A 27443-nucleotide genomic window follows, 5' to 3' on the forward strand; every position below is an offset into this window, starting at 1 on the left:
AGCTCATCATTGGAGTCAGACTCAGCAGGAGCCTGGCCTCCAGCAGGTCTCTGAATGTGAGAGACCACAGTTGCCATTTCCTCCCCTTGCTGGAACTGAGAATGATTGACCTCCAAAAACCACAAACTCCTTCCTTTATGCTAGGCAGGAGTGCTTTGCTATTTTTGTGGTATCTACCTGTTTGGGTTGAAATGCAATCATATACTAAAGGTCCTACCTGACTTGCCATAGTCATGTGGCCTCTGCCATGAGGCACTGACTGGAAGGAGCCATGTTACATTCACTTTGAAAAAAGACAGAGTACAATAAGCACTGTACTCTTTGAGCTCATAACGTGGTATCAGAAGTGGAGCTGAGATTGAGTTTTGAAAAGCTGTAAAGAAGCATACCTACTAAAAGAAGAACACAGAAATGTTCAGAACTGCTGAAAGCTGCTAAACAAGCTATTGAAGCCAGATGTGGTAACAGGCATGAGTGAAAATGTCAAGATGAAAAGGCAGAAAGCCACATTTCAATTTGACAGAACCGCCAAAAACCATTGCCAGAATTGAGCATTGGAGAGCCAGTCAGGGTACAAACCTTTAGTGCTCTTAACAGGAGTCAGCCCACGTGGCAACTTGGGACATGTCTAAAGCAGTTGTCACCTGGATCATATGCATTGGACGTGAACGACCAATGATACCGGCAACAGCCCCCAACAACAGAAATGGAACATCAACAACAAGTGCCACAGGAGGGAGAACATCACCCAGACAATGTGCACATCTACCATTAAGGGCCCTGCACAATTTTACGACTATGTATGCAATTTATGTGCAGAGACAGACTAGAATAATGAAGTTTGTTCATGCATAAGAACGGTTGCTGTATAGTGGGTAACTTGGTTAACTCACTGTTACACATGATAGTGCATGCAAATTTGTGTTTTGTTCAATATGAAAAGCAAGATGTTTGGACTGAAATGCAATCATGCACTAAAGCTCCTACCTAGCTTGCAATGAGGCACTGACAGGAGACATCGTACATTCGATTCTGATAAAGACATAGTACAATAAGCACTCTACTCTTCAAGCTCATATCACTGCCAGTGCTTGGTACAAGTTAATTAATAATAGTAAAAGAGTACAGGGTGGTGCTTAGCCTTACAGAAACTACAAAGTGATAGACATGTCATAAAGCCTATATAAAATACATATACAATCAGTGCATAAACATGATTGGTGTGTTAAAGTTAAGGTTAAAGACAAGCTGAGTGAGTGGGCATATGCATGGCAGATGCAGTACAATTTGGATAAATGAGAGGTTGTCCATTTTGGTAGCAAAAACAGAAAGGCAGGTTATTATCTGAGTGGTTATAATTTGAGAGAGGGGAATGTGCAACGAGACCTGGGTGTCCTTGTGCACCAGTCGCTGAAGGTAAGCATGCAGGTGCAGCAGGCGGTAAAGAAGGCAAATGGTATGTTGGCCTTCATAGCCAGAGGATTCGAGTACAGGAACAGGGATGTCTTGCTGCAATTGTACAGGGCCTTGGAGAGACCACACCTGGAATATTGTGTGCAGTTTTGGTCTCCTCATCTGAGGAAGGATGTACTTGCTATAGAGGGAATGCAGCGAATGTTTACCAGACTGATTCCTGGGATGGTGGGACTGACATATGAGGAGAGATTGAGTCGATTAGGATTATATTCACTGGAGTTCAGAAGAATGAGAGGGGATCTCATAGAAAACCATAAAATTCTAACAGGACTAAACAGGGTAGATGCAGGAAGGATGTTCCTGATGGTGGGGGAGTCCAGAACCAGGGGTCACAGTCTGAGGATATGGGGTAGACCGTTTAGGACTGAGATGAGGAGAAATTTCTTCACCCAGAAAGTGGTGAGCCTTTGGAATTCATTACCACAGAAAATAGTTGAGACCAAAACATTGTATGTTTTCAAGGAGTTAGATATAGCTCTTGGAGCGAAAGGGATCAAAGGGTATGGGGAGAAAGCAGGAGCAGGCTATTGAGTTGGATGATCAGCCATGATCATAATGAATGGCGGAGCAGGCTCGAAGGGCCAAATGGCCTACTCCTGTTCCTAGTTTCTATGTTTCTATGTTTGTAAGGTAACAAAATTCACTCAAAAATGTGAATGATGCATTCAACTAATACATATTCCTAAGTAGTAAAAGTTAAGAGAACTAACTACATTGTTACAAAAGCTGATTACAGAACTTAATTTGAAATGTTCAGAAGCAAAGATGGTTACATGTTATGAAGGAAGGTGACTGCTTCTTTTCCCTAGTTGAACTACACTAATTTAAGACTTAAGGCTGAATATTTATCATCCGTCTTTCTTTACACAATAGGCCTTTTGAATCTTAGAGAATGCAGACTAATAAGCTCTAATTGCTTGGGAGTTTGTTGGTCCCAGACCAGAACTATTCAACTTTGACATTCTTGCAGTGCTGTCTCGGGGCAAAGTGGTGTTTCTCAGTTTTTTAAAATTCATTCGCGGAATGTGGGCTTCGCTGGCTAGGTCAGCATTTATTGCCCATCCCTAGTTGCCCTTGAGAAGGTGATGGCGAGCTGCCTTATTGAAGGTGGTGGTGTTCCCATCTATCTACTGCCCTTGTCCATCTAGATGGTCATGGTCATGGGTTTGGAAGGTGTGAATCGTGGATGCGACTGCCAAGTAAGATCTCATCATGTGATGTACTAGTGTTCTGCATTAACTACAATTCAGCAGAATATCATTTGGGTTAATTGATTAATGCTTTGGTTACTTGATCACAAAACTAAACTACAAACTGTTTGTAAGTAATTATTTAACTTAAACTTTCCGACAGTATCTAAGTTCTGATGTATCCCCTTTTGCTGTAAGATGTTGTGTGTAGTTTGGTAGGTCTCATGAAGAACATACGAAATAGGAACAGAAGTTGGCCGTTCGGCTGTTAAACCTGCTCTGCCATTCAATTAGGTCATGGCTGATCTGTTTGCATTACTACTTCCACATTCCCATCTAGCCCCAATAACCTTTGATTCCCTTGCCTCACAAGAATCTATCACTTAAAAGTATTCAATGACTCCACCTCGACCGCCTTCCAAAAAAATTCTCCTCGTCCCTGCCCTAAAAGAGCACCCCGTAATTTTAAAATAGCGCCCCCTAGTTCTGGACTCACCCACAAAATGAAACATCCATTCCGTGTACACCTTGTCAAGACCATTCAGGATCTTATATACTTCAATCAAGTCAACCCTCATTATTCTAAACTCCAGGGGCAACAAGCCCCGCCTGTCAAACCTATCCTCAGAAGACAACCCACTCATTCCAGGTATCAATCTAGTAAATCCCCTCTGAACTGCCTCTAAAGCATTAACATCTTTTGTTAAATAAGGAGACCAAAACTGCACACAGTAATCAAGGTGTGGTCTCACCAATGCTCTGTATAACTTAAGCATGATGTCCTTACTTTTATGTTCAATTCCTCTTGTAATGAAGGATGGAATTCCATTAGCCTTCTTAATGTACCTGCATACTAATTTTTTGTCACTCATATACTAGAACATCTAAATCCCTCTGCACCTCGGAATTCAACAGTCGTTCTCCATTTAAAAAACACCCTGCCTTTTTATTCTTCTTGTCAAAGTGAACAACTTCACATTTTCCCACATTGTACTCCATTTGCCGGACTTTTGCCCACTCACTCAACCTATCCTTATCCGTCTGCAACCTCCTTATGTCCTCTTCACAACATACTTTCCTGCCTATCTTTGTGTCAACTGCAATCATAGCTAACACACCTTCGTCCCTCATTTAAGTCATTGATATAAATTGTAAAAGGTTGAGGCCCCAGCACAGACCCCTGTGGGACTCCACACATTACATCCTGCCAATTAGAAAACAACCTATTTATGCATACTCTCTGTTTTCTGTCAGCCAGCCAAGCTTCTACCCATGCTAATATGTTACCGCCTACACCATGAGCTTTTATTTTCCACAATAAGAGGTTCCAATTCCCCTCAAGGTTGCAATGTGATCAAGGTTAGGAAAACAATATTCCAGGGGACACAATATTTTGGAAGGATTAGTAGATGACAAAATAGGGTGGGTAGCAATGATTGTAAAGGATGACATAAAGACATTAGTCAGAAAAGATCTGGCCTCAGGTCATGAAGTAGAATTATTATGGGTGGAAAGTAGGAACAGCAAGAGTCAGAAAACACTGACGGCAATTAATTATAGGCCCCTTAACAATAGCTTTGTTGTTGGATGGAAAATTAAACAAGAAGTTATTGGAGCTTGCAACGAAGGCAATGTAATAATTGTGGGGGTCTTCAATCTTCATATGGACTGAGACAATCAAACTGGCAAGGATGCTCTAGAAGATGAGTTTGTAGAATGTTTCTATGACAGTTTTCTGGAGTAATACATCGTGGAAACCATCTAGGAATAAAGATATCTTAGATTTAGTACAGTGTAATAGGGCAGGATGAATTTGTAATGTCATTGGAAAAGATTCATTGGGAGACAGTGATGATATAGCCACTGAATTCCACATTAAGTTTGAAACTGGCATACTTCACACACAAACAAGAATCTTAAACTTAAACAAAGACAGTTACATAGGTATGAGGGAGAACTGGCTGAGGATGATTGAATAATAGACTAAAGGGCATGGTGGCAAATAAACAGTGAGAGAATTTTAAAGAAACAATTCAAAATGTTCAACAAAAATACATTCCAATGAGAAACAAAAACTCAGCAAGAATCACCCATCCGTGGTTCACTCAGGAAATTAAGGATAGTATTGATTAAAAGAAGAAGGCTGTAATGTTCCAAAGAACAGGAGCAAGTCAGAGGATTAGGAGTGTTTTAGGAACCAGCAAAGGGCCAACAAAAAGTTGATGAGAAAGGAAAAACTGGAATATGAAAGTAAACCATCCAAAATATAAAAACATATTTTGATAGCTCTGATAAGTATAGGAAAAAGAATAGCTAAAGTAAATGTTGATCCCTTAGAAACAGAGACAGAAGAAAACATGGGGAATGGGGAAATGGCAGAGGCACTGAACAAAAATGTCTGTTCTGCCTTCACAGTAGAAGGCACAAGTTGCTAACCAGAAATATAAGGTAACCTAGGGGCTAAGAATAGTGAGGAAATTAAGGTAATTCATTCCAACAGAAAAAAATACTGGAGAAATCTAAGGAACTAAAATCTGACAAATCCCTGGGACCTGATGGCCTACATCCTGGAGTTCTAAAAGAGATAGCTAAAGAGATAGTGGATGCACTCATTATGATTTCTTAAAATTCTTCACATTCCAGAATGGTCCCATCAGATTTGAAGTTGGCCAATTTGACACTACTTTTCAAGAAAGGAGGGAGAGAGAAAATGGGGAACAATGGGCCAACCAGTCTAACATCAGTAACTGGGAAAATGCTGGCATGCATTTTTAAGGAAGTCTTTCTATACTTGGAAAAGTATAGTATTATTCAAACAAATAAACATGATTAAGGATTTAACTTGTGGGTAGATAAAGGAGAACCGGTAGATGTAGTATACTTTATTAAATACCTTTTGAAGATCCAGGTTTTCCTTTTTTTATCCTTTCATTGGACGTGGGTGTCGCTGGCTCAGCTAGCATTTATTACTCAAGAGCAATTATGGATGGGAAATAAATGCTGGCTTAGCCAGCGATGCCAAAAACCCACAAATGAATGAAAAAAAAACTTGGATTTGCAAAAGGCATTCAGTAAGGTGCCACACGAAAAGTCAGTCGAAAGGATAGAGGCTCATGAAGTTGGAGATAAGATATTAGCATGGAAAGAGGATTAGTTAATGGACAGGAAGCAAAGAGTGGGCATAAGCAGGGCATTTTCAAGTTGGCAGGCTGTGACAAGTGGAGTGCCACAAGGATAAGTGGTGGGGCCTCAAATATTTACAATCTACATTAATGACTTAGATGAGGAGGCAGAGAGTGATGTATCTAAGTTTGCTGATGATACCAAACTAGGTGGGAAGATAAACTGTAGGGATGACACAGATAGGACAAAGTGATACATTCAGGTTAAGTGAGTGGGCAACAAGATGGCAGACAGAGTATAATATGGAGAAGTGTGAAGTTATTCACTTCAGTCATAAGAACAGAAAAGCAGAATTCTTTTTAATAGTGTGAAACTTGTAAATGTTGATGTTCAGAGAGAATTGGGTGTACTCATACAAGGAACACAGAATGTTAGCATGTAGGTACAGAAAACAATTAGAAAGGCAATTGGCATGTTGGCCTTTATTGTAAGGGGATTGGAGTACAAGAATAAAGAAGGCTTGGTGCAGTTGTACAGGGTTTTGGTGAGACCAAATCTGGAGTACTGGGTGAAGTTTTGTCTCCATATTTAAGGAAAGAAATACTTGCACTAGAGTCTATAAGCAAAGATTCACTAAATTAGCCCCTGGGATGAGGGGGTTGTCCTAGGATCAGAGGCTGACTAAATTGCACCTATATCATTTAGAATATAGAAGAATGAAAAACGGCCTCATTGAAACATATACGATACTGAAGCAGCTTGAGAGTGTGGATGCTGACAGCTGTTTCCACTCTTCTGGGAATATATTACACTGTGGCACAGCCTCAAAATAAGGTGATGATCATTTAGAATTGATATGAGGAGAAATCATTTCACTCAGAACTTTGTGAGTCTTTAGTATTTTCTACCCCAGAGTGTAGAGAATTAAGTCTGGGATAGACATTTCTCAGTCTCACAAGGAATTAAGGGAACTGGGGTGTGGGCAAAAAGTGGAGTTGAAGCCCAAGATTAGTCATGATTGTACTGAATGGCAGAGCAACCTCGTCTGGCCATATGGTGTATTCCTGCTCCTATTTCATTTGTTCTTGTGTTCTTGTAATTCCTACTGCAGAAACTGTGCACAAGAAAAAACATTTACTCTCCAATGCTGTGCTGAGGTTTCCCTCTGTGCCATTCCACTCTGCGTGGAAGTGTTTCCTGTACATCCTCCATCATCTCACCTTCGTTAGCCATCCGGATACTCTATGGAGTTCTGTCCTGCCATCCAGAAGTGTTAAAGGGCTCCAGTGGCGACCCCTTAATGCAGGAGTCCTCCCTTTTTCCACCCAGGATTTGGCATGAAGGGAATGCTTGCAGCATTCCCATGTAATAAAATTCCCATGCTCCCTAAATTTTCTGTGGCATTGAGGAGTCCATGTTCTATGTTTATGTCCATTGTGCGAGGTTGCAGCTCCTTTACCAATACCTTAGAGGGCTGGTACTCAATTTTTGTTCACACTTCAACCCCACACTCCAGATCTTTGTCCACCTGGTTTGGAGGCAGCAGGCAGATCAGCGGACCTCCTCATTGCTCCAAAACCTAGCCAAGGTGTCCATAAACAAGGTCCAGGCAGCCAAGAGTTGAAGGGGTCATTCTGCTAGAATGTCTCCACCCTTCCTTGGTTATCTCCATGCCCAGGTGTCCTTGGAGAGGTAACACGTGGTGTCCACTTGTACACTTGAGGCATTCATGACTAATGGGCACAAAGGGATGAGGCTGAAGTGCAACATCACCCCCACTAATGTAATTTTAATTTGATAATTTTGCTTTAAGTGTTTTGTTGTTGATGATGTTACTGCCATCATGATTCTGGATATAATTGTTAAAGGAGCTTCCTGAGAGTCACAACTATCAATTAGCTTGTGCTCCAAAAGAAGTTCAGGACTGCGGAAGTGTAGCTTCAGGAGTGTGGCAGTAGCTCCATGGAGCACCATCCTGATGTCCTCTATCAGGGTGACAGAAATCCTGTTCCCAACCCCATCATTTCACCAGTGCCCTCGCTGTTGCCTGTCAGCCAGCCAGCCCAAACTGCTGCAGCAGAAGATGAGATGGTACAGCCATAGAATCATAGATATTTACATCACAGAAAAAGGCCCTTCGACCTATCAATTCTGCACTGGTCAAACAAGTGCCTAATTATTCTAATCCCATTTTCCAGCACTAGGCCCATAGCCTTGTATGCCATGACATTGCAAGTGCACATCCAAATATTTCTTAGATGGTATGAGGATTTCTGCCTCTACCACACTTTCAGGCAGTGAGTTCCAGATTCCCACCACCCTCTGGGTGGAAAATTCTTCCTCACATCCCCTCTAAACCTCCTGCCCCTTACCTTAAATCTATGGCCCCTAGTCACTGATCCCTCCACCAAGGAGAAAAGATCCTTCCTGTCTACCCTATCAATGCCCCTCATAATTTTGTGAGACTATCTCGGCCTAGAGCTACATGGGGTTGCCCTTCAATTTTTATTCATTCATTGGGTGTGTGCTTCACTGGCTGGGCCAGCATTTATTGCCCATCCCTCGTTGCCCTTGAGAAGGTGGTGGTGATCTGCCTTCTTGAACCGCTGTAGTCCATGTGGTAAAGGTACACCCACAGTGCTGTAAGGAAGGGAGTTCCAGGAATGGCAATATATTTCCAAGTCAGGATGGTGAGTGATTTGGAGGGAAGCTTCCATGTGGTGGCATTCATAACTGGATGCGGCAGGACTGCAGAGCTTAGATCTGAACTGTTGGCTGTGGGATCGCATAGCTCTGTCTAATACTTGCTGCGTATGCTGTTTGGCTGCAAATAGTCCTGTGTTGGAGCTTCACCAGGTTGATACCTCATTTTTAGGTATGCCTGGTGCTCCTCCTTGCATGGCCTCCTGCTCTCTTCATTGAATCAGGGTTGATCCCGTGGCTCGATGGTAATGGTAGGGTGGGGGAATATGCCAGGCCATGAGATTACAGATTGTGTTTGCGTACAATTCTGCTGCTGCTGATGGCCCACAGTGCTTCATGGATGCGCAGATGTGAGTTGCTAGATTTATTCAAAACCTATCCCATTTAGGACAGTGGTAGTGCCACACAACACAATGGAGGACATCTTCAATGTGAAGGCAGGGACTTCGTCTCCACATGGACTGTGCGCTGGTCACTCCTACTGACACATTCATGGACAGATGCATTTGCGGCAGGCAGGTTGGTGAGGATGAGGCCAAGTATGTTTTTCCCTCTTGCTGGTTCCCTCATCACCTGCCGCAGACCCAGTCTAGCAGCTATGTCATTTAGGACGTAGCCAGCTCGGTCAGTAGTGCTACAACTGAGCCACTCTTGGTGAAGGACTTTGAAGTCATGTAACAAGAAAACATTCTGTGCCCTTGACACCCTCGGCGCTTCCTCCAAGTTACGTTCAACACAGAGGAGCACTGCTACAGCTGTTGTTACCTGCTCAGCTAAATAGTGTGGGGCTTCTCTAGAGCAATCAAGTAAGTGGAAGACATTCAAGGGCGAAATTTTGAGAGCGCAGAGTTTGCATGTTCCTGTAAGGATTAAAGGCAAAGTTAACAGGCATAGGGAATCTTGGTTTTCAAGGGATATTGGCGATCTGGTTAAGAAGAATAGAGAGGTGTATAACAGGTATAGGCAACAAGGAGCAAATGAGGTACTTGTAGAGTATAGAAAATGTAAGAAAATACTTAAGAAGGAAATCAGGAAGGCAAAAAGAAGACATGAGGTTGCTTTGACAGATAATGTGAAGGTAAACCTGAAGGGTTTCTACAAGTATATTAAGAGTAAAAGGATAGTAAGGGACACAATTGGTCCCCTTGAAGATCAGAGTGGTTGTATATGTGTGGAGCCTCATGAGATGGGGGAGATCTTTGCATCAGTATTTACTCAGGAAACTGGCATAGTGTATAAGGAAGGAAGGGAAAAAAGCAGTAGTGTCATGGAACATATAGAGATTAAAGAGGAGGAGGTGCTTGCTGCCTTACAGCGAATAAAGGTAGATAAATCCCCCGGGCCTGACATGATATTCCCTTGGACCTTGAGGGAGACTAGTGTAGAAATTGTAGGGGCCCTGGCAGAAATATTTAAAATGTCCTTAGCCACGGGTGAGGTGCCGGAGGATTGGAGGGTAGCTCATGTTGTTCTGTTGTTTAAAAAAGGCTCCAAAAGTAAACCAGGTAATTACAGGCTAGTGAGCCTGACGTCAATGGTAGGTAAATTATTGGAAGGTGTTCTGAGAGATCGGATATATAATTATTTGGACAGCCAAGGGCTGATTAAGGATAGTCAGCATGGCTTTGAGCATGGTAGGTCGTGTTTAACGAACGTTGTAGAGTTTTTCGAGGAGGTTACCAAGAAAGTAGATGAAGGAAAGGCTGTGGATGTTGTCTACATGGACTTTAGCAAGGCCTTTGACAAGGTCCCACATGGGAGGTTAGTTCAGAAGGTTCAGACACTTGGTATCCATGGAGAGGTTGTAAACTGGAATTCGAAATTGGCTGTGTGGGAGAAGACAGAGACTGGTAGTGGATGATTGCTTCTCAGACTGGAGGTCTGTGACTAGTGATGTGCCTCAGGGATCAGTACTGGGACCATTGTTGTTTGTTGTCTATATCAATGATTTAGGTGATAATGTGGTAAATTGGATCAGCAAGTTTGCTGATGACACTAAGATTGGAGGCGTTGTGGACAGCAAGGAAGGCTTTCAAAGCTTGCGGAGGGATCTGGACCAATTGGAAAAATGGGCCAGAAAACGGCAGATGGAATTTAATGCAGAAAAGTGTGAGGTGTTGCATTTTGGAAGGACAAACCAAGGTAGGACATACACAGTAAATGGTAGGGCACTGAGGAGTGCAGAGGAACAAAGGGATCTGGGAGTTCAGATACATAATTCCCTGAAAGTGGCGTCACAGGTAGACAGGGTTATAAAGAAAGCTTTTGGCATACTGACCTGCATAAATCAAAGTATTGAGTTTAGGAGTTGGGATGTTATCGTGAGTTTGTATAAGACATTGGTGAGGCCAGCTTTGGAGTATTGTGTGCAGTTCTGGTCGCCTAACTACAGGAAGGATATCAGTAAGATTGAGAGAGTGCAGAGAAGATTTATTAGGATGTTGCTGGGTCTTAAGGAGTTGAGTTACAGGGAAAGATTAAACAGGTTAGGACTTTATTCCTTGGAGCGTAGAAGGATGAGGGGAGATTTGATAGAAGTTTACAAAATTATGAGGGGTATAGGCAGAGTAAATGCGAGTAGGCCCGTTCCAAATGCAAGAGGACATGGCTTTAAGGTGAAAGGGGAAAGGTTTAGGGCGAACATTAGGGGGAACTTCTTCACTCAAAGAGTGGTGAGAGTGTGGAACGAGCTACCATCTGACGTGGTAAATGCGGGCTCACTCTTAAGCTTTAAGAATAAATTGGATAGATACATGGATGGGAGAGGTCTGGAGGGTTATGGACTAGGTGCAGGTCAATGGGACTAGCGCAATAATATTTTGGCACAGACTAGAAGGGCTGAATGGCCTGTTTTCTGTGCTGTAGTGTTCTATGGTTCTAATCAGATAGCAGAAGCTTTGCTGTGGGTACTCAGTATTTTCTGGAAACATGACTCTCATTATGGAGGAGATGGTGGTGTTGTGGGATTGCCACTGGACTAGTAATCCAGAGACCCAGGGTAATGCTCTAGGTACCAGGGTTTTAATCCCTGGTGGACTTTGAATTCAATAAAAATCTTTAATTAAAAGTCTAATGATGACCATGAGGCCATTGTCGATTGTTGTAAAAGCCCATCTGGTTCACTAATGCTTTTTAGGAAAGGAAATCTGCCATCCTTACCTGGTCTGGCCTACATGTGACTCCAGACCCACAGCAATGGGGCTGACTCTTAAACACCTGCTGAAATGGGCTAGCAAGCCACTGAGTTGTATCAACCTGCTAAAATGTCGAAAAGGAATGAAACCGGAGGGACCATCCGGCATCGGTCCAGGCACCGGAAATTACAATAGCAAACTCAGCCCTGTAGACCCTGCAAAGTCCTCTTTACTAACATTTGGGGATTAGTGCCAAAATTGGGAGAGCTGTCTCACAGGCTAGTCAAGCAACAGTCTGACATAATCATAATCACGGAGTCATACTTTACAGATAATGTCCCAGACACCACCATCACCATCCCTGGGTATGTCCTGTACCACTTGCAGGACAGACCCAGCAGAGGCAGCAGCACAGTGGTATACAGTCTGGAGGGAGTCGCCCTGGGAGTTCTCAACACTGACGCTGGACCCCATGAAGTCTCATGGCATCAGGTCAAACATGGGGAAGGAAACCCCCTGCTGATTACCACATACGAGCAACCAACACCAACCCCCCCCCACCCCCCTCAGCTGATGAATCAGTGTGCTCCTTCATGTTGAACAATACTTGGAGGAAGCACTGAGGATGGCAAGGGCACAGAATGTATTCTGGATGGAGGACATCAATGTCCATCACCAAGAATAGCGCCATACCAGCACTACTGACCAAGCTGGTCAAGTCCTAAAGGACATACCTGCTAGACTGGGTCTGTGGCGGTGGTGGGGGAACCAACAAGAGGGAAAAGCATACTTGACCTCATCCTCACCAATCTGCCTGCCATTGATGCATGTGTCCATGACAGTATCAGAAGGAGCGACCACCACACAGACTTTGTGAAGACGAAGTCTTGACTTCACATTGAGGATACCCTCCATAGTGTTGTGTGCTGCTCCCGCCAGGCTAAGTGGGATAGATTTCGAACAGATCTATATACTCAAGACTGGGCAACAATGTGATGCTGTGCACCATCAGCAGCAGCAGAATTGTACTCAACCATAGTCTGTAGCCCAGCATATCCCCCACTCAATAATTACCACCAAGCCAAGGGGTCAACTCTGGTTCAATGATAAGCACAGGTGGCATGCCAGAAGCAGCACCAGGCATACCTAAAAATGATATGGCAACTTGGTAAAGCGACAGCACAGGACTACTTGCGTGCCAAATAGCATAAGCAGCAAGCGATAGACAGAGCTAAGCAATTCCACAAACCAATGGATTGGATCTAAGCTCTGCAGCTCTTCCACATCCAATCATGAATAGTGGTGGACATTAAACAACTCATTGGAGGGGGAGGCTCCATAAACATCGCCATGCTGAATGATGGGGAAGCCCAGCATGTCAGTGCAAATGATAAAGCTGAAGCACTTGCAACAATCTTCAGCAGAAGTGCTGACTGGATGATTCATCTCAGCCTCCTCTGGAGGTCCCCAGCATCACAGATACCAGTCTTCAACCAATTTGACCCACCCCACGTGATAACAAGAAATGGCTTAAGGCACTGGATACTGCAAAGGCTAAGGGTCCTGAAAATATTCTGGCAATGGAACTGAAGACTTGTGCTCCAGAACTTGCTGCACCCCTAGCCAAGCTATTCCAGTACAGCTACAACACTGGCATCTAGCCAACAATGTGGAAAATTACCTAATTGTCTTGTACACAAAAAGCAGGACAAATTCAACCCAGCCAATTTCCACCCCATCAGTCTACTTTTGATCATCAGTGAAATAATGGGAGGGTTTATCAGCAGTGCTATCAAGTGACACTTGTTTAGAAGCAATAACCTGTTCACTGAGGCTCAGCTTGTGATCCGCCAGGGTCTCTCAGCTGCTGACATCATTACAGCCTTTTTCAAACAGGGACAGAAGATTTGAACTCCAGAAGGGTGGTGAGAGTGACTGCCCTTGACATCAAGACACTATTTGACCGAGTATGGCATCAGGGGGCCCTAACAAAACTGGAGTCCATGGGAATCAGGGGGATAACTCTCTGCTGGTTAGAGTCACACCTAGCACAAAGGAAGATGGTTCTGAATGTTGGAGGTCAGTCATCTCAGTTCTAGGACATCACTGAAGGATTTCCTCAGGGTAGTGTCCTTAGCTCAATTATCTTCAGCTGCTTCATCAATGACCTTCCTTCCATCATAAGGTCAGAAGCAGGAATGTTTGCTGATGATTGCCAATATTCAGCACCATTCACAACTCCTCAGGTAATGAAGCAGTCCACGTACAAATGCAGAAAGACCTGGACAATATCCTGGCTTGGGCTGACAAGTAGTAAGTAATATTCACGCCACACAAGTGCCAGGCAATGATCATCTCCAACAAGAGAGAATCTAACTGTCAGCCCCTGACATTCAATGGCATTCCCATCACTGAACTCCCACTATCAACATCTTGGGGGTTACCATTGACGAGAAATTGAACTGGACTAGTCATATAAATACAGTGTTTACAAGAGCAGGCCAGAGGCTAGGAACCCTGTGATGAGTAACTCACCTCCTGACTCCCCAAAACCTGTCCACCATCTATAAGGCACATGTCCGGAGTGTGATGGAATACTCTCCACTTGCCTGGATGAGTCTAGCTCCCACAACACTCAAGAAGCTTGACACCATCCAGAGCAAAACAGCCTGCTTGATTGGCACCAATGTAACAAACCTATTTTTATTTTTCTTGGACTGTGTCTTTAAAATTGGACTGTGGATTTAAAAACTCCCATGGCTGCAATTGAAAGACATGTTCACTGGAACAGGATGAAGAATATCTACAATGTTGCTATGCTGGAACAGAGTGTGCCATAAAAGAACAGGGTGGTGCTGAAAAGTAGTCCTGGACTAAGGGGAACTGCCTGATGACAGCATTTTAATTGGCTTCTGACCAAGTGACCAGAGTTTCATGTTGTAACAGTGCAGGCAGAACAGCTCTTAGCCTGCAAAGAGGGAAGACCTAAAAATCTCTCCCTCCTGTTTTTATGAGATTCCAGTAATTCTGCCATAGTAGCTGGCTGGCTATTCCTCACATCTCTGTAATCTGCTTTCTATCAAAACCCTTGTCAAGAGGAAAAGGGAAAAATCGCCAATAGAGACATTGAAAAGCAAGTTCCTCAACCAGTGAGCAACAGACTGAAAGTGTTGGCAGCCCACCTTGTGTCAGCAACAACAAACTGCAAGGAATTTGGAAGGCATCAATCAAAATCAACCCATCTAATGCTGTATTCGGGATTGGTGTTTGTGAACTGTTTTATCTCACCATTAAAATTCATGTTTTGTTTGTGTTATGTGTGTGTGTTTGAGTATAAGGTTTTAAGAAGAGATAGAATTTAAGTTATAGAGTTAGAAGTTAGCAGTTCATATTTCTTTCTTTTGCCACTAGTTAAAGATAATTTGTTCAATGAACAGTTATTTACTTTTTAAACTAACAAACCTGAAGCTCGTATTCTGTTAACCTAAATGAAACAGTTAGGTAGAATTGGGGCAATCTGGTGGTTTTGTCAAACATTTCACACTTGTCATGGCTCAGGGAACAGTGGGGCTTGATATTACAGAGACTATCCCCAGTGAATCATGACAGCACATCCACAAACATTCACTCCCTCCACCACTGACACACAGTGGCAACAGTGTGTACCATCTACCAAATGCACTGCAGAAATTCACCAAGGCTCCTTAGACAGCACCTTCCAAACCAATGACCACTACCATCTGGAAGGACAAGAGCAAAAGATAGATGGGAACAGCACCAACTGGAAGTTCCCCTCCAAGTCACTCACTGTCCTGACTTGGAAATATATCGTCGTTCCTTCAGTGTCGCTGGGTCAAAATCCTGGAACTCCCTTCCTAACAGCACTGTGGGCGTACCTACACTACATGGACTGTTGCGGCTCAAGAAGGCAGTTCACCACCACCTTCTTAGGGTATCTAGGGTTGGGCAATAAATGCTGGCCCAACCAACGAAGCCCAGATCACATGAATCAATATAAAAAAAAATAATTTCCTTCCATTCATCCTTCTCACTGGACTCTTGGTTCACTAGTATTTCTGGGAAGTTATTTGTGTCCATGAAGACAGAACTAAAGTAATTGTTTAATTGCTCTGCCAACTCCTTGTTCTCTGTTATAATTTCTCCTGTTTCAGACTGCAAGACAACATTTGTCTTTACTAATTTTTTTTTCATACTCACAGAAACTTTTACAGTCCACTTTTATGTTCCTTGCAAGTTTACTCAATCTATTTTACCCCTCCTAATCAATCCCTTAGTCGTCCTTTGCTGTACTCTAAACTGTTCCCAATCCTTAGCCTTGCTACTTTTTTTTAACATCTTTATGTGACTCCTCTTTGGATTTAATATTATCCTTAATTTATTTTGTTAGCCCCCAAATAGTGAAAGGGAGATAGAAGAACAAATATGTAGGCAAATTTCTGCTTGTAAGAACAAGAGGACAATCATAGTGGAAGACTTCAATTATCCTAATATCAACTGGGATTCAAACAATTTAAGGGGCACTAAGGTACAAAAATTCATGCAGTGTGTCCAGGAAAATTTTTTCAACCAATTAGTGACAAACCCAATGAGAGGAGATGCAATTTTAGACCTGGTCTTGGGGAATGAAGAAGGGCAAGTGGGTGACAGTTGGCAACCGTATCGGGGACAGTGATCACAATTCAATTAGCTTTAGCATTACCATGGAAAAGGGCAGAGATAAGGCAGGAGTAAAAGTCTTGAACTGGGGGAAGGCGAATTTTGCAGAAATGAGAAGGGACTTGGCTGAGGTGGATTGGACAGCACTGCTGGGGGATAAATCAGCGGAAAACCAGTGGGAAGCACTAAAAAGCGATACCCTAATTGGACAAAGTAGACATGTACCCTACAAAAGTAAGAGTGGTACTGCCAAATCTTGACCCCCCTGGTTGTCTAAAGGAATACAGGGGAAGATCAAACAGAAAAAGAAAGCGTACAGTAGGCACAAAGAACTAAGCACTGCAAATAGCCTAGATGAATATAGGAAATGCGGGGACGAAGTAAAAAAGTAAATAAGGAAATCAAAAAGAGGGTATGAAAAATGATTAGCAAATAAAGTTAAAGATAACCCAAGGATGTTTTACCAATACATTAATGCTAAAAGGTTAGTTAAGGAAAAAGTGGGCCCTATCAGAGGTGAAGATGGAAGTGTGTAGATGCAGAGGCTGTGGGAAGGGTTTTGAATGAATATTTTGTCTCAATGTTTACAAAGGAAAGGGAGGATGTAGATATAGTAGTCCAGGACGAACTCTGCGAGATATTGGACTGGATAGTCATGAAGAGAGAGGAAGTACTCGAAGGGTCCTTGAAAGTTGATAAGTCACCGGGGCCAGGTGGATTGTTTCCGAGGCTGCTGAAGGAAGTCAGGGAGGAGATAGCAGATGCTCTGAGGATGATTTTCCAATCTTCACTAGATATAGGGGAGGTACAGGAGGACTGGAGAAATGCAAACGTAGTTCCATTGTTTAAAAAGGGATCAAAGGAAATGCCAAACAATTATAGGCCAGTTAGTCTTACATCAGTGGTGAGCAAATTAGTAGAATCAATCCTGAGAGATAGGATTAACTGTCATGTGAAAAGGCATGGACTAGTCAGGGATGGTCAGCATGGATTTGTTAAAGAAAGGTCTTGCCTCACAAATTTCATTGAATTCTTTGAGGAAGTGACAAGAAGGGTTGATGAAGATGGTGCAGTGGATGTTGTGTACATGAATTTTGGCAAGGCATTTGACAAAGTCCCACATGACAGATTGATCAGGAAAGTAAAAGGCCATGGGCTTCAGGATAATGTGGCAAACTGAATAAAAGGTTGGCTTTGTAACAAGAAACAAAGGGTAATGGTCGATGGATGCCCTTGCGAATGGAAAGTTGTCTCAAGTGGTGTTCCACAGGGCTCGGTGTTGGGACCCTTGCTGTTTGTGTTATATATTAACTCTTTAGACATGAATGTGGGGGGCACGATTGGGAAATTTGCAGATGACACAAAGATTGGCTGAGTAATGGATAGTGTAGAGGATAGTCATAAACTCCAAAATGATATAGATGGGTTGGTGGAGTGCGCAGTAAAGTGGCAGATGGATTTTAACAGAAAAGTGTGAGGTCATACGTTTAGGGAGGTCAAGCAGTTACAGGGTTTACACAATAAATGGGAATATACTAAGAGGGGCAGATGAAGTGAGAGATCTTGGAAAACAAGTACACAAGTCCCTGAAAGCAGCAGTTCAAGTAGGTAAGGTTGTAAAGAAGGCATATGGAATGCTCTCCTTCATTGGCAGAGGCATAGAATATCAAAGTAAGGAGATAATTTTGGAATTATATAAAACACTGGTGAGGCTACAACTGGAGTATTGTGTGTAGATCTTGTCACCACATTACAGGATGGACGTAATAGCTCTGGAGAGAGTGCAGAGGACGTTTACAAGAATGTTGCCAGGGTTAGAAAAGTATAGCCAAGAGGAGAGATTGGATAGGTTGGGGTTATTTTCCTTAGAACAAAGAAGGCTGAGAGGTGACTTGATTGAGGTGTACAAAATTATGAGGAGAATAGGTAGGATAAAATTGTTTCCCTTGGTGGAGAATTCTAGAACCAGGGGACATAGATTCAAGATAAGTGGCAGAAGATGTAGGGGGAACATGAGGAAGAACTTTTTTATGCAGAGCGTAGTGGGTGTCTAGAATTTGCTGCCCAAGTTGGTGGTAGAGGCAGAAAAAGTACCTGGACCTGCACCTTAAGTGCTGTAAACTGCAGGGCTATGGGCTGGGTGCAGGAAGGTGGGATTAGAAAGGGCACCTGGGTGTCATCGGGCTGGCATGGACAAGATGGGCCAAACGGCTTCCTTCTGTGCTGTAAATTTCCTATGGTTCTATGGTTCATGGTTGGGCCACTCTTCCTGTTGTGTTTTTGTGCCAGAAAGGAATATATAACTGTTGCAACACATATATTTGTTCCTTAAATATTAGGTATTTTCATGCCTTTTAATGAAGTTCCCCAATCTAGCCAACTCTAGCCTCATATCTTCATGGTTTCCTTTGTTAAGACTTTGGACCCTTGATTCAGATCAGACCATTTCACTTTCCAACCTAATGAAGAATTCTTAATGTTATGGTCACTGTTCCCTAAAGGACCCCACGCAACTAAATTATTAATTAACACTTCTCTTTGCACAATACCAAATCCAGGGTAGCCTGTCTGTTTGTTGGTTCTTCGACATACTGGTCTAAAAAAACCATCTTGTACGCACTCCAGGAATTCATCTTCCACAGTATTATTGCTAATTTGGTTTGCCTAGTCTATATGTAACTGCTTAGCTCCACCCAAGCTGACTCTACATCTAGATTTTCTGAGCCAATATCCCCGCTCACTATTGCACTGATTTCATCTTTAACTAATAGTGCTATGCCACCTCCTTTTCCTTTTTTCCTGTCCATCCTAAATATCGAGTAGTCTTGGATATTCAGTTCCTAGCCTTGGTCACTCTGAAGCCACGTTTTCATAATCACAATCATATCATACCTGTTTATATCTATTTGTACTGTTCATTCTTCTACTTTATAGTGAATGCTCTGTGCATTCAGATACAGTGCCTTTAGACTTTTCTTTTTAACATTTTTACACTTTCATTGTATTATGGCCCTATTTGCTGTTAGCCCTTGTTTTCTCTACCTTCCACTTTTGCCTTCTACTTTTCTGTCTTTCATTTCCTACCATTATTTCCCTCTCTTGTGTCTCTTTGCTCAGGTTCACATCATCCTGCCAATCTAATTTAAACCCTCCCCCACAGTACCACCAAATATTCCTGCGAGGATGTTGGTCCTGGTCCTGCTGGGTGCAACCTGTCAAGCTTGTACAGGCCCCATCTTCCCCAGAATTAGTCCCAAAGCCTCAGGAATCTAAATCCCGCCCTCCTACACCATCTCTCCAGCCCCGCATTCATTTGGTCTATTCTCCTATTCCTGATCTTGCTAGCACATGGCACTGGGAGTAAACCTGAAATTACTACCTTTGAGGTCCAGCCTTTCAATTTATTCCCTAGATCCCTATATTCTGCTTGCAGGACCTCATCCCTCTTTTTACCTACTTCGTTGGTACGGATATGGACCACGACCTCTGGTTGTTCACCCTCCCACTTCAGAATGTCCTGCAGCCGCTCAGTGACATCCTTGATCCTGGCACCAGGGAGACAACATACCATCCTGGTGTAATGTCAGTGGCCACAGAAATGTCTATCTGTTCCCCTTACAATAAAATCCCCTATCACTATTTCTCTCCCACTCTTTTTCCCCACCCAGTGCAGCTGAGCCACTTGTGGTGCCACAGACTTAACTCTTGCTGCATCCCCCTGAGAAACCATCTCCCCCAACAGTATCCTAAACAGAAAATCTGTTGGAGAGGGAGACCCCAGGGGACCCTTGCACTCCCTGCCTAGTGCTTTTACTCTGTCTGTCGGTCACCTATTCCCTTTCTGCCTGTACATTATTTACTTGCAGTATGACCACCTCACTGTACGTGCTATTCACATAGATCAGATAGATTGTGGTGCTCCACAGTTACTCCAAATGGAGCTCCAGCTCCAAAACACAGATTTCAAGTAGCTGCTGCTGGAGGCACTTCCTGCACACACGGTCGTCATGGACACTGGGAGTGTCCCTGACTTCCTACATCACACAGGAGGAGCATGCCACTTGGCCGAGCTGCCCTGCCATGACTTACCCTTAAATTACTCCCTTTACTTTTACTTCCTCTAGTTTAGAGACTATTGAGGACAGAAGAAATGCTTACCAGGTCCTACAATGATGCTTCTTACTGAGGAAGGTAGAAAACAAAAGGTTCAGCTTCTTCCCTCTCCACCGAACTCCGTTGCTCACTAAACTCCAACTGAAGCGCTCCAATACAGCCCAAAGCAATACAGTAAATGGGCTGCTTTAATGATGTCTGAATGTAGCTTCTGAAAACCTATTTAAGCCAGTAAACTAATTTACTAGCTGCAGCTGCAAGCAGAGCCTGTATAACTCCTATCTTAAAGCTGGACTAAAACACATCTTCTCCCAACCCAAAAAGCAACTTTTAGTTAGTTGCTAAATTAAAGGAAGATTAGACTTTAGATAGACTTAAAAGTCCCAAACTCATCAAACTCCAACCTGAAGCACTCTAATATAGCCCAAAGCAGCACTCCAGTGCAACAGAGAGTAGAATTAAATGGGTCTTTTTCAGAATGACAGGCGGTAACTAGTGGAGAACCACAGGAATCAGTGCTTGGGCGCCAGCTATTCACAATATATATCAATAATTTGGATGAGGGAACCAAATATAATATTTCCAAGTTTGCTGATGACACAAAACTTGGTAGGAACGTAAGCAATGAAGGGGGTGTTAAGAGACTTCAAGGCAATTTAGACAGGTTGAGTAAATGGGCAAATACATGGCAGAAGCAGTATAACGTGGACAAGTGTGAAGTTATCCACTTCAGTAGGAATAGCAGAATGGCAGAGTATTATTTAAATGGTGATAGGTTGGGAACTGTTGATGCACAAAGGGACCTGGGTGTCCTTGTACACCAATCACTGAAAGCAAGGATGCAGGTGCAGCAAGTAGTCAAGAAAGCAAATGGTACGTTGGCCTTCATTGCGAGAGGACTTGAGTACAGGAACAAGGATATCTTACTGCAGCTGTACAGGGCATTGGTGAAACCACACCTGGAGTACTGTGTGCAGTTTTGGTCTCCTTACCTAAGAAATGATGTAATTTTCATAGAGGGAGTGCAGCAAAGGTTTACCAGACTGATTCTTAGGCTTGCAGGATTGCAGTATGAGAAGAGATTGGACTGACAAGGCCTTTATTCACTGGAGTTTAGAAGAGTGAGAGGAGATCTCATTGAAACGTATAAAATTTTGATAGGGCTGGACAGAATGGATTCAGGGATGATATTTCCCCAGGCTTGCGGGGGAGGGGGGACATCTAGAACAAGGGGTCACAGTCTCATGATTTGGGGTAGGCCATTTAGAATTGAGATGAGGAGAAACTTCTTCACTTAGAGGGTGGGGAACCAATGGAATTCTCTACAACAGAAGGCTGTGGAGGCCAAGTCACTGAATATATTGAAGAAGGAAAGCTAAAGGTTCTAAAAGCATCAAGGGGTATGGGGAGAGTGCGGGAGTATGATGTTGAGATAAAGGATCAGCCATGGTTATATTGAATGGCGGAGCAGGCTTGAAGGGCCGAATGACCTACTCTTGTTCCTATTTTCCATGTTTCTATGTTCTTCCCTGATTTTCAGATGCCAATGCACTATCAACATCCTTGGTAGATATAGCCACCAGCTGAGAATCCTTCAACCCACCTGTCACCTCCCTGTTCTAACTGCTTAGGCTGCTCTATGTTGTTTCTGCTCATTTTTCAAGGCATGCTTAGTTCCAAGAGGAAGGCTTACTCATGCACCAATGTCTGGGAGCAACTAATTTGTGCAGTAGCCTTGAAGTAAGAAAAAAATACTTCAGCACCTCACACACACTCCCTGTAGGCCTTCGAAACTTGAAACCACTGCAGAACACCCCAAAAAATGTAAAACTTCAGCAACAGCCAATGACTAACCTGTAATTAGTTGATGATCTCTTTAAATAACACTGGTGGTGAAGTCATAGAGGATCCTTCCTGCTGCTTAATGTGTGTTTAGCTGTACAAGCTTAAAAGAGTGCATTGTTTGGCCCATTGAGCTGAAAGCAGTAAGATAAAAGCAAACTACAGCAGATGCTGGAAATCTAGAACAAAAACAAAAATACCTGGAAAACCTCAGCAGGTCTGACAGCATCTGCGGAGAGGGATACAATTGACGTTTTGAGTCCGAATGACCTTTCATCAGAACTAAAAAATATAGAAATGAGATGAAATATAAGCTGGTAGAGGGGCTGGGACACGTAGATCTTGATAGGGGATCAGTGATAGGTGGAGGCCATGAAGAGACTGCCAAACATGTCATAGACAATAGGACAAAGGGGTATTGACCGTGGTGATATTATCTAAAGGATGTGCTATTGGGGACATTAAGGGTAGCAAGCAGGACAAGCTAGCGGAGATGTCCTGAATGGGGGTGGGGTGGGGGGAAGGGATCGAAATGGGCTAAAAGTTGGAGATGAAACACTAGATTGAAATACATTTAAAAATAGGTGGGAAAAGAAAAATATATATGTAAAAAAATTATAAATTATTGGAAAAAGGGGGAATCGAAAAGGGTTGGGGATGGAGGAGAGAGTTCATGATCTGAAATTGTTGAACTTAATATTAAGTCCAGAAGACTGTAAAGTGTCTAGTCGGAAGACGAGATGCTGTCCCTCCAGTTTGCGTTGAGCTTCACTGGAACATTGCAGCAGGCCAAGGACGGATATGTGGGCATGACAGCAGAGTGGTGTGTTAAAATGGCAAGCGACAGAGAGGTCTAGGTCATGTTTGCGGACAGACCGAAGGTGTTCCACAAAGCGGTCACCCAGTCTGCGTTGGGTCTCTCCAATGTAGAGGAGACCGCACTGGGAGCAGCGAATGCAGTAGACTAAATTGAGGAAAGTACAAGTGAAGTGAAAGGAGTGTTTGGGCCCTTGGACGGTGAGGAGGGGGGAAGTAAAGGGGCAGATGTTGCAACTTCTGCAGCTGCATGGGAAGGTGCCTGGGAGGGGGTTGAAGTGTAACCATGCAACTGCAGAAGGTACAACACCTGCACTTCACATCACAAGCCTGTGTGTTGCAGGTACCATTTCTGAACACTAAGGGCACTTGCAGCTTCCAAAAATGGGTGCTACCTAGACCAATATCACACCTTTACTATAATTCTAACACTGAAGATACTTGTTCATATTTGTTGCAAGTTAGATGCTATAATTGTGTTTATTTGTACATTTCACAAATAGAGTTCCTGAGATCATTCCTGAGTGATCGTAATTCCTGAGATGAGGTAATCGGTATATAGGACCTGATGGCATGACTGAGGTTGCAGTCTGCAACAATTGTTTTTATGAAGTTTCCACTTAGGTGTCAGTCCTTTAGTTGATAGGTGACAAAGGTTTGTCCTTGACTGTGGTCTTTCTACAGCCTCCTCAGGCTGTTGTCCCTGCTTCCCAGGATCAAATTTCCAGTCTGCCTCTTAGATTCAGTCATTTTCTGATGATGAAATAAGGAAGCTTGCATCAGGCCACAATGTTGCTGGATTGGACTGGAGTCATTCATCCTCTTATCAATGCACCTAAATGAGTCTTGGCCATATGCTCTAGAATTCCCTTGTTAATCCTCTTTATCTCTCCATCAAAAACTCACCTCCTTAACCAAACTTTTGAGCAGGCATCCCAACCTCCTCTTCGTTGGCTATGAAGAATCTTTACATGCTTTTCTATGTTCAAAGTGTGCATTTCTGCAAGTTGTTGCTGTTATTGTAATATGTGTAATTTTATTGCTTCTTTCAGAGCATACAACGTCAGCAATCTGATGGATGACTTGAAGATATTGTACAGAACGGCTGGGGCAGAGGGAAAGGGAATTACTTTCATATTCACTGATAATGAAATCAAGGAAGAGTCTTTTCTTGAGTATCTCAACAACGTACTCTCTTCTGGAGAGGTGCTTAATTTTTGTATAGCCACATCACTGTTCTTCATATTTCCTCTATATCTCTCTGATTCCAATAACAATCAACCACTTGTAATAATCATAAGGGCAGAAGTGGGGATGTTTGCAGATGATTGCACAATGTTCAGCACCATTCATGACTCCTCAGAAGCAATCCATGTCCAAAAGTAGCATTGGACATTTTCAGGCTTAGGCCGATATATGGCAAATAACATTCCTGCCACACAAGTTCCAAGCAATGACCATCTCCAGCAAGGGAAAATTTAACCATCCCCCTTAGACATTCAATGGTATTACCATTGCTGAATCCTTCACTATCAACATCCTGGGGGTTACCATTGACCAGAAGCTGAACTGCACCAGCCATATAAATACTGTGGCTACAAGAGCAGAGCTTATGCATAGAGTGGCTGCACAGAGTTTTGGCTCAAAGAATGCAACATACATGGAATGTAAAATAAAATATTTGGTGAGAGTAAGAATTAGGTGCTGAGAGGGAAGGAACTGCTGTTTTTTTTTGCCTCCAATAGTTGTACTTGTTCACTGAAGCAATAAGTATTTATGTTTTTTGTTCAGTGCTTTGTGCAAGTTAGTGTGTAGGATAAGAGAAAACAACTTCATTTTCTGGTTTGTTAATCACCTCATGTATATGTTTCTGACTGGATACCAGATGGTCATTCTTGTTGCTTGAAGGTACCCATTGTGTACAGTCTGTTTGTAGCTGAGTCTTTGTAGCTAAGCCAGCCTTTGCTCTGGTGCACTGCTGCTGCCAATGACCTTTTCTGCCAAATGCCTCCCAGAATTGATGAAAAGTTGGGCATTTCCTTGGGACATGCAGAAATGCACGTCTTCCACATGTGTTGCTAGGTTTGGGTGCTCTAGTGAGCATGTCAACAATTGGGGTTGTGCTTATGAAGAAGGGCACACCCTCCAATCCCACAGCTACCACTTAGGCCAGCTGAAGAGGAGAAGTGGTCTCCAATCACACAGCGACCACAAAGACTCAGGCTTCCTTTAATCAGTTTTATTCAAGGGAGCCGCAATCATTCCTAAGAAGGAAGACCCAACAGCTCTCTGATTGATTACATTTCACTACTTTTGTACATTTTCTTATCACAATACATTTGAGTACATTTGAATACATCTAATTGGTAACCGACACACAGGTACCATGTTAAAACTATCCTATCGAGTACATAAACATGTGATTCTGCTAACCAATTATTCTAAAGGGTGTATACATAATTATATTATCCAATCAAAATTAAAACACGTATGCAAAGACCTTGATTCTCATAACTCAGAACTGTTTGTGTTTCATCAAAGCCCTCTTTTTGTCTTTGTATGTCCTCCCATATCTAAGCTAAACCATCTGCCCTGTCCCTATCTGAGAGAGGAGGATACCTAATCTAACTTTATGTTATGTTTTATCTCCAATCCAGCTCTCAAAGCTTTAACACACCATTGCACCACTTGAATGGTTCTGCCAGTGCCTGGACATTAGCTCATCTCTTGAAACTGTGTAAATCAGACAGAACTCAAAGCCCCTTTGTGTGCAATGTCCATCTGCTTACCCTCAGCTGTCAATAGGTTTAGCATCCATGGCTGCTTGGATATTTTAAGTATGTTCAAAAAATTCTTACTTTGTGCTTCTTTTTATTTTTTTATTATATATTTATTGAATTTCCCCCTTACACTTAGGACCTGTAAGCTTTGTCAACTTGTGCTGATTGCTTCACACTTACATCCACCCTTGAACAGCTTTTTGCTGCTATGCATTTTGGGATTGTCTAGCAGATATCTCTGGGATGTTTCAATGGGTGTGGATGCGATTACCAACTCAACAATTCTGTCTGCTGGCTCTGCATTTCAAAAATCCCAATAAGTACCCTTTTCTCTGCATCTGCTGACAGAGTGGTCTATGGATTCTATAGGCTGGTGTCAAAATGACATGAACTCGACTTGATGATGACGGAATTTTAACCTGATTCTGAACCGGTCATCCAATGTAGTCCATGGGCAGAATCTTCTGTTTGGTGTGCAGGGGTGGGCCCTGCATCTCGAAATGTCAAATCACACACGGTGACATCGGGTATACATCCCGACATCACCGCACGTCATTATGGTCTTCCGTTCGGTGGGCATGCACCGGAGTCAGCTGCGCACACGCCAAACTGTCAAAGGCCTGTTAAGGCCTGTTAAGGCCATTAATAAAACAATTAACCCTTGGCACTTGGCACGTCATAACATTCAAGGCTATGGGCCAAGTGCTGGTAAATGGTGTTAGGTAGGTAGGTCAGATGTTTCTCACATGTCGGTGCAGACTCAATGGGCCGAAGGGCCTCTTCTGCACTGTGTGATTCTGTGATTCTGTGAACCCTATTGAGAAATCTGCCCATCCAACCTTAAGGTTGTCAGGCAGGCGAAGAGCCCAGGCAGCCTTCACATTTTTCATGAAACCTGATCCGCAGGTGGGATGAGGTTTCATGAAGGTTTTATTCATTAAATAAAAAAATTTATGAAAATTCCTAAACATGTCCCAGCTCATGTGATACTGCCACATGAGGGGACATGGCTGAATATTTTTATTTTTTATTTTTTCCAACTTTAAAACTGAACTTAATCTCCCTGAGTCAGCTCCATGCCTCAGGGAGATTTCTGAGCTCTTTTGCACGCATGCAAAAGAGCGCAGGCCCCGACTCTCCCTCCTCCCCCTGCCCCATACCTTTTGGGGACCCAGTTCTTCTTCCGTTAATGTTGACATGTTCAGCCCATGTAGACCTTCATTCCCAATTGCTAAGTGTATTTTTATGGCTTGTTTGTGTGTTTCATACAAACCTGAATAAAGAAACCATAGCTTTATACGTTGTTCAAACATTTTGAATTCGAACAGTAGGTCAGCTGCGATCTAATTCAAACTGGGGAATTTTGTGGACATTCTGACAATACCCCCTTAACCTCCCTTCTTCCGTAGTACCTGGGATGAGTATTGCTCTTTTGCACACTTTTCTGAAGCTCCGCCCACGAAGATGAGTTATGGTAGGAATGCACGAACAATTTTTTTTATTCGTTAATGGGATGTGGCCATTACTGACTAGGCCAGCATTTATTGCTCATCCCTAGTTGCCCTTGAGAAGCTGCTGGTGAGCTGCCT

General features: G+C 43.0%; 1 protein-coding gene across 1 annotated transcript in view; it reads left to right on the forward strand.

Moving 5' to 3' along the window:
- Positions 1 to 27443, forward strand: part of LOC121278115 (dynein heavy chain 8, axonemal-like) — a 1831678-nt gene that overhangs the window by 1338367 nt on the left and 465868 nt on the right. Inside the window, exon 64 of the mRNA XM_041188200.1 lies at positions 24127 to 24280. Coding sequence (XP_041044134.1) covers positions 24127 to 24280 — 154 coding nt within the window. The remainder of the gene's footprint in view (positions 1 to 24126; positions 24281 to 27443) is intronic.

This window comes from Carcharodon carcharias, chromosome 5 (genome assembly GCF_017639515.1).
Source record: "Carcharodon carcharias isolate sCarCar2 chromosome 5, sCarCar2.pri, whole genome shotgun sequence".
Classification (NCBI taxonomy): domain Eukaryota; kingdom Metazoa; phylum Chordata; class Chondrichthyes; order Lamniformes; family Lamnidae; genus Carcharodon; species Carcharodon carcharias.